This window comes from Vipera ursinii (genome assembly GCF_947247035.1).
Source record: "Vipera ursinii genome assembly, chromosome: 7".
NCBI lineage: Eukaryota > Metazoa > Chordata > Lepidosauria > Squamata > Viperidae > Vipera > Vipera ursinii.
The window spans coordinates 19348425-19355728 of NC_139521.1; the positions used below are offsets into that span (position 1 = coordinate 19348425).

The 7304-nt window shown below is 44.5% G+C and overlaps 1 protein-coding gene across 1 annotated transcript in view; it reads left to right on the forward strand.

Moving 5' to 3' along the window:
• LOC310642944 (gamma-aminobutyric acid receptor subunit alpha-2) overlaps positions 1–7304 on the forward strand; it is a gene marked incomplete at its 3' end in the record, with an annotated part of 252020 nt that overhangs the window by 215268 nt on the left and 29448 nt on the right. Inside the window, exon 7 of the mRNA XM_083366934.1 lies at positions 7190–7304. This exon is cut by the window's right edge and continues 29 nt beyond it. Coding sequence (XP_083223060.1) covers positions 7190–7304 — 115 coding nt within the window. The remainder of the gene's footprint in view (positions 1–7189) is intronic.

The window sequence follows — 7304 nt, forward strand, 5'->3', positions numbered from 1 at the left end:
GGAGAAACAGTGAGGACAATGAACTAGTGTAACAGCTTGCCTTCAGAAATCATGGGCGCTCCATCAGTGGATGTCTTGGAAGAGAGTAGAAAGTCACTTGCCTGAAATGATATTGGTTCTCCTGCTTGAGTAGGGGGCTGGGCTAGAAAATCTCTAAGTTCCCTTCCAGCTCCTATCCTATCCTATCCTATCCTATCCTATCCTATCCTATCCTATCCTATCCTATCCTATCCTATCCTGCTATATCCTATCCTCTCATCTCCTATCTTATCCTATCCTATCCTATCCCATTGTCATGACCTACTTCAAGCCCACATCTTAAGAAAGCAGAACTCTTGGAAACAATTTCTTCCAAGCAGGAACTTTTATTAAGAATAGGAGATAGCAGGCATAATAGACAGGATCTGAAATTTCCCAAACAATGCAGTAGATTACAGTGTTCCCAAGCAGAACCCCACCCCATAGATCGACACACACACACACCCATGTGGGATAGCTAATCCCCAAGTGTTAAGTCCATTGTGTGAACCAAGGAGATAATATTGGCCCATCTCCAGCTCACGTGAGGGTTGGCGGCTACTTTACACCTTTCTCTGGAAGCGTAGACAAAATCCAGATATTGAGGTTAGATTCCTATCTCCTCCTTTGTTCTTAATTGACAGTTTAAAAGATAGAGTTCAGAGACAGATAACACAAGAAACAGGATACAGACCCAATAAACAAATAAGGGATTATATTGTAGTGAGGGGAGGAAGTGAAAGCAATGCCCTGCAGGCACATCCCCCCTCTCCCTTGGAAGCATGGCAAAACCCAGGAGAGGTGAAATGAAATAGAAATGAAATGAAATGAAATAAGAATCGGTTTTGACATCCTGCCCCCCTTAAAAATGGGAGAGATCCACCTGTAGAGAAACAAAAACATATATAGAGGTATAGAGGTTAGTCTGGCTTGTTGGGATATTCTGTATGAAACTTCTTTAACAGTTTGGGTGCTCTGATGTGAGGACCCAATCGTTTTGTGAGGAAGGAAAGTGTTTCCAGGCTATTAGGTATTGAGTTGCCCCATGATACTTCCTATAATCTAAGATTTCTTTTATCTCAAAGTGTTGTTCCCCTTCAACCATGATTGGAGGTGGTTTTGGGGAGTTTTGGTCTTAAGGGCAACTGTTCTCTTTTCAGCAAGCTGCAATGAAAAATTGGGTGTATTTGCTTGAGGGTTTGGGGTAGTTCTAATTCTACTGTTACTGGGTTTATGATTCTTTTGATTGGGAAAGGTCCTATGTATTTGGGACCATGTTTTTTACAGGGCTGTAGGGATTTTAGGTATTTTGTAGATAAATATACCATTTCTCCTACAATGAATGGTTTAGGTTCGACTCTCCTTTTATCTGCTTGTGCTTTGTATGCTTGTCTAGCTTCATCCAGGGCTTTCCTAACTACTGGCCACGTGTTTTGTAATTGTGCTATTCATTCTTTCAGTGATTGGATTTCCAATTCGTTTGGGGTTAGTTCTGGCATAGGGTTGAAACTTTGACCAGTGGCTACCTGAAAGGGAGTGTAGCCTTTGCAAAAGGGAGTAGGTCTCTCCAGTTCATTTGCTGGAAATTAATAAAGCATCTTAATAAAGTATTGTTCAAGTACTGGATTGGACTGTTCAGTTTGGCTGTTACATTGAGGATGATGACTAGATGACAGTCTCTGAGTGGTTCCTAAGAGGGATAAAAACTCTGTCCAGAATTCTGATATAAATTGCACTCCCCTATCCGATATGATGCATTGGGGTGCCCCATGCAGTCTGTAGATGTGCTGCACGAATAGTTTTGCTAAAATTTTTGCAGTGGGGATCTTTTGGCAAGGGATAAAATGCCCTTGTTTTCCGAACAGGTCAGTAACCACCAAGATGACAGTGTTCCCATTGCTTTCTGGTAATTCCACTATAAAATCCATGGATATTTCATTCCATGGAGCTGAGGGATTCACCACTGGTTGTAGCAGTCTGGGCAATTTCCCTTGCAACCTCTTGGCAGCTGCTCAAATTGGGCAGCAGGCCATGTAGCTTTCTATTTCCTTTTTCAAGGATGGCCACCAAAATTGTCTTTTGATTAAATGTAGTGTTCTTACAAATCCAAAATGCCCTGCTGATTTTGTATCATGGAACAGCTGCAAGAAAGTGACTCTCTGGGTGGCTGGTATACATAACCTCTCCCCCACCCATGGCAGTCCATCTTTGATCATGCACACATGTTTATTCTTCTGGAACCGTTCATCTGTTTCTAAGGTTTTCCGGAATTTGATTCCAGTTTGGCTACCCAGCTGTGACTTTACCTTAGCTTGGGCCCTGGTGGTTACTGTTGCTGCCAATTGTGGTTCAGGCATGAGTGGTTTAGAACCAGTGGCTCACATGCTGTTATACAGGGCATCTGCCAGGAAGTTCTCCCCCCCCCCCCGGCAAGTGTTTGAGTGTAAAGCGGAATTGGTGAAAGTGCTGGGACCAGCAGGCTTGCTTAGAGATAAGTTTTCTGGGCATTTTTAGTGCTTTTAGTAGCTTTCTATGTCGTTTTTCATGGATGGTCACCAAAATTGCCTTTTAATTAAATGTAAAGTTTTTACAAATCCAAAATGCCCTGCTGTATTACAAAAGGTTTATCCGGGTCCAGGTTCCTCAGTATGGGTTCGGCAGAAAAAAGTCTCTTTAACCTCTAGAATGCCGCTTGGCATTCCATTGTCCAGTTCAGTGGCTGGCTGGGTTTCACTGAGGGCCCTCCCTTTGTTTTTAACAAGTTTGTGATGGGCAGGGCTATTGGGGTGAATGAAGGGATGAACTGGCGGTAGAAATTTGCAAGACACAGGAAACTTTGTAATTGTTTTCTTGTGTGGGGTTGTGCCCATTCTAGTACTGCCCTGACCTTCAGGGGGTCCATTTGATCCCCTGGGGGAATATGTGATACTCCAGGTAGTCTATTCCTTCCTGGCAGAATTCGCATTTTGATAACTTGCCATATAGGTGGGCAGCTCGCAGTTTTTTAAAAAAACTGCTCTGACTAGGTTGACATGCTCCTCCTTGGACTCGGTGAAGATAAGGATGTCATCTAAATAAACCCTTAAATAGGTGCTCCCTTAGGACTTCATTGATTAATTGCATAAATACTGAGGGGGGGCCCTTGTAGTCCGAACAGCAACTTTGAATTGGTAGCATCCCATTGGATAATTAAATGCAGTCTTCCATCTGTCTCCTTCCTTGATCCTAATGCAGTAGTATGCTTCTCTTAGGTCTAGTTTGGTAAAAATCTTTCCTTTCAATAACATTTCTTTCATGAGGGGTAGGGGGATACAGGTTACTTTCACTGATTGCATTCAGGGTGTGGTAATCCATGCACAAATGCAAAGTGCCATCCTTCTTTTCCCTAAAGAGGACTGGGGCGGCCATTTTGGGTTTGGCAGGTTCAATAAATCCCCTTTCTAGGTTTTTATTTATGAATCTTTCCATCTCCTCTGTCTCTTTAGAGCTCATGGAGTACAGTCTGGGCTTCAGGAGTTTTGCCCCAGATTTGATTTCTATAGCACAGTCTGTGGGTCAGTGAGGAGGGAGCTCATCCCCCCCGTTCCTCGCTGAAGACTTCAGCAAGATCCCAGTATTCTTCTGGTATTTCTGGTAACCCCTTCTCTTCTCCCACTGATCCTTTCTCCTCTCCTAGGGTTAGTGGGGGCCTTTGGGATGTTAAGTTCGCATGAACACCCTCCAGGAAATTGAGCTCTGCCATCCTTCAATTTACCCAGGGGTTCCATCTCTTTAGCCACTCCAACACCAGGATCATTGGGCATTCCATGCCTGGGGTCACTACAAACATTATGTCTTCTTCTTGGTCCCCCAGAGATAGATGGATTGGTAAAGTGGCTAGTATAGCTGGTACCCACCCGCCTGCTATGGACCCATCTAACTGGCCAAATGAGATCGGTTGTCTCAGCCTCCTCACCAAGATGCCCAAGTTCCCCCTTAGCGTTAGGCTAATGAGGCAGCGGGTGCAGCCTGAGTTTATTAAGGCTTTTACTTTTACAGCTTTGGACATGGAGGGGTCTAATATAGTCACTGTCTTGAGGATAGGAGTGATGGGTCCACTTACCAGGGGTTCACCTTCTGAATTGTCGTCTGAGGTATCTGCCACCCCTGCGATGTAGGCCGGAGTTCCCTGCCCATGCATGACACACGGTGGGGACTCTACAGCCTCTGTTTCACTCATGATGGGCTCTCATGGCTTGGCTGGGGACTTCCCCGACTTCCTGGCTGGTGATCGGTCTGGGTTGTGTGGAGGGACTTTTGAGCGGCACTCTAAGGCACAATGCCCCTCTCTCCTGCATTTGAAACAGCCTGTTGATTTCTTGGCTGTGGCCAGTGATTTTGCTGGTTCACACGATGGCTCAGGAGGTGAGCGGCCCCATGGTCTTCCTTGTCAGTGTCTCTTCAGTAGATTGATTTCTGCTTCCTCCACTAGGACATACCATTTGTTGAGTTGGCATAGGTCTCATCTAGGCAGGCAAGCATCATACAGGTTGTAGTTTAGCCCATCTTTCAAATGGCTAAGGAGGATGTCTTCTGGCCAGTTCAACTTTTTGGCGATTGCCTGGAATTCTTGTGTATATTAAATAAATAAACCTTTATTGTCAAAGTACAACATGTGTTCATTGAGATTAACTGAGCCTCCCCCCCGTGCTCTCTCCCCCCAACACACAGTGACAACAAACCCTCCATCCTACCACACCATGTGAACCAACTACACCACACACCAGTCTCCCAAGTCAATTCTGCATAAGATTATGTCCCATTTAAAAGCCTAACAGCCCACGGATAAAAGCTATTTTTCAGCCTGTTGGTACGGCTGGCTATATTCCTGTATCTCCTACCGGATGGTAGTAGAGTAAAGAGATACCGTCCAGGGTGTGAGTCATCCCTGAGAATCTTCCTCACTCTTCCAAGGCAACGAGCCCTGGTAATGTCATCCAGTGGTGTCAGGGAACAGCCCACAATGTCTTGTGCTGTGCTCACTACCCTCTGTAATACTTTCCTGTCCGTGGCTGTCAGACCAGCATACCAAACCACAGTCTGCCCTGCCTCACCATTTTGATTCTCTCATGGGCTTTCTGGTCAGCCAGGGGTTCCTCGAATCGCCTTCTCAGAGACGACATGAAGTGGTTGAAGTTGTGGAGCTCTGGGGCATCAGAATCATGCAGGTTCACCATCCAGTCTGGAGCCACCCTGTCCAGAGCAGATTGCACAATATGAATCTGGGCTTTGTTTCTGGGGATATTTCATCCATACTCTTCCATGTAGCTCAGGACTTAGTTTAGGAAGAACCCCAAGTGCTGCAACTCCCCCATGAAGTTTGCTTCCAGTGGCAGGAATCTTTGGATGGACTGGAACCTTCGCTGCCGACAGTGTTGTCTCTGATCCTGATTGGCAGTTGCTGGCCGGCGGGGAGTAGGGGCTGCTGAAGCAGTGGCTGCTACCTCAGCAGACGTCACCAGGACATCAGCATCTGATTCCCCCTCAGTGTCTCTCTGGCTGCAGTCCAAGGTAGTGGAGCAGCCGCGGGGTTCAGGTTTCTCATCCCCAAGAACACCGAAGGTTTTCCGCATCAGGTCAATAGCTTTCTCTAGGATCCAATTTGAGTACTGCATGCGATCACCTTCCTCTTCACTAAGGTGAAGGGATCTCCCCATTTCTTGTTTCCATCCATGTTCGTGGCTGCCACATCTCAGGGTCACCCTCCTTGATCTCTTCTCCCACTTATCTTTCTTCCCAATGCCCATCAACCACCGAGGTTTGTGGCTGCGCGTATCTCCCACTTCTTCTGCAGAATAGGATGTCTCAGATCCCGACAGCTGGCAGGGTCGGGGCCGGAGGGAGGGCTCCCCCTTCATGGTGGGTTCCTTTTTCCCTGCCTCAGTGTCTGACATTGTAGTTTTTGCAAAGTCACCTGGTAAGGGTCTTCCTCCCAGGTTGACTTTTACTGCAGATCCTGTCTAATGTCAGGACCTACTTCAAGCCCACATTTTAAGAAAGCAGAACTCTTGGAAACAATTTCTTCCAAACAGGAACTTTTATTAAGAATAGGAAATAGCAGGCATAATAGACAGGATCTGAGATTTCCCGAACAATGCAGTAGATTATAGTGTCCCCAAGCAGGACCCTCATAGATCGACACACACAACCCATGTGGGATAGCCAATCCCCAAGTGTTAAGTCCGTTGTGGGAACCAAGGAGATAATATTGGCCCATCTCCATCTCATGCGAGGGTCAGCGGCTACTTCACACCTTTCCCTGGGAGCATAGACAAAATCCAGGCATTGAGATTAGATTCCTATCTCCTCCTTTGTTCTTAATTGACAGTTTAAAAGATAGAGTTCAGAGAGAGAGATAACGCAGGAAACAGGATACATACCCAATAAACAAATAAGAGATTATATTGTAGTGAGGGGAGGAAGTGAAAGCAATGCTCTGCAGGCACATCCCCCCTCCCCCTTGGAAGCATGGCAAAACCCAGGAGAGGTGGAATGAAATAGAAATGAAATGAAATGAAATGGGAATGGGTTTTGACACCTATCCTATCCTATCCTATCCTATCCTATCCTATCCGAATTGCATAATTATAATCTTGCTATGTTTTTAGCTATGCTAGCATGGATTCTCCCTCATCCTTATCTGCAGTTTTGAAGCATTCAGTTAAGCTAATAAACCATTTGCATTTTTATATTCATAGTTTTGATGACTCTGTGTCACTCTGAAAAAAATTAAGCTGATAACATAACTGGTAAATTCTGATTATATTTACTATGGTAGAGGTGTGACTTTTAGTTGAAATGTTTTGATGAACATTCAGAGTTGTAACAGAACAAGTTAAGAGCAATTTTAAAAGAAAAGACGGTATAAGTGGTTAGGGTCTGAAAACAGGAAACTGTCATTAAAAGAAAGAAATTGAAGTGACTTTGCCAGATTTACAGGAAATGAAATGAATTAATTTTGGGAAAGAATTGATTTTTGGTTGTGCATGTTTTTCATGTTTAGTTACATTGTAAAATACTCTGTTTTACTGTCTCTATCACTATTTGGAGATTTAAGTATTTAATTCATAATTATTGAAATTATTTAATAATCTCAAATATTCTGAATGACTCTTCTTTTTGTCCTTGATAGATGCATATACAACAGCAGAAGTAACCTACAAGTGGACGTACAATGCATCAAATTCAGTAGAAGTAGCTCCAGATGGTTCAAGGTTGAATCAGTATGATCTCCTAGGCCAAACAAT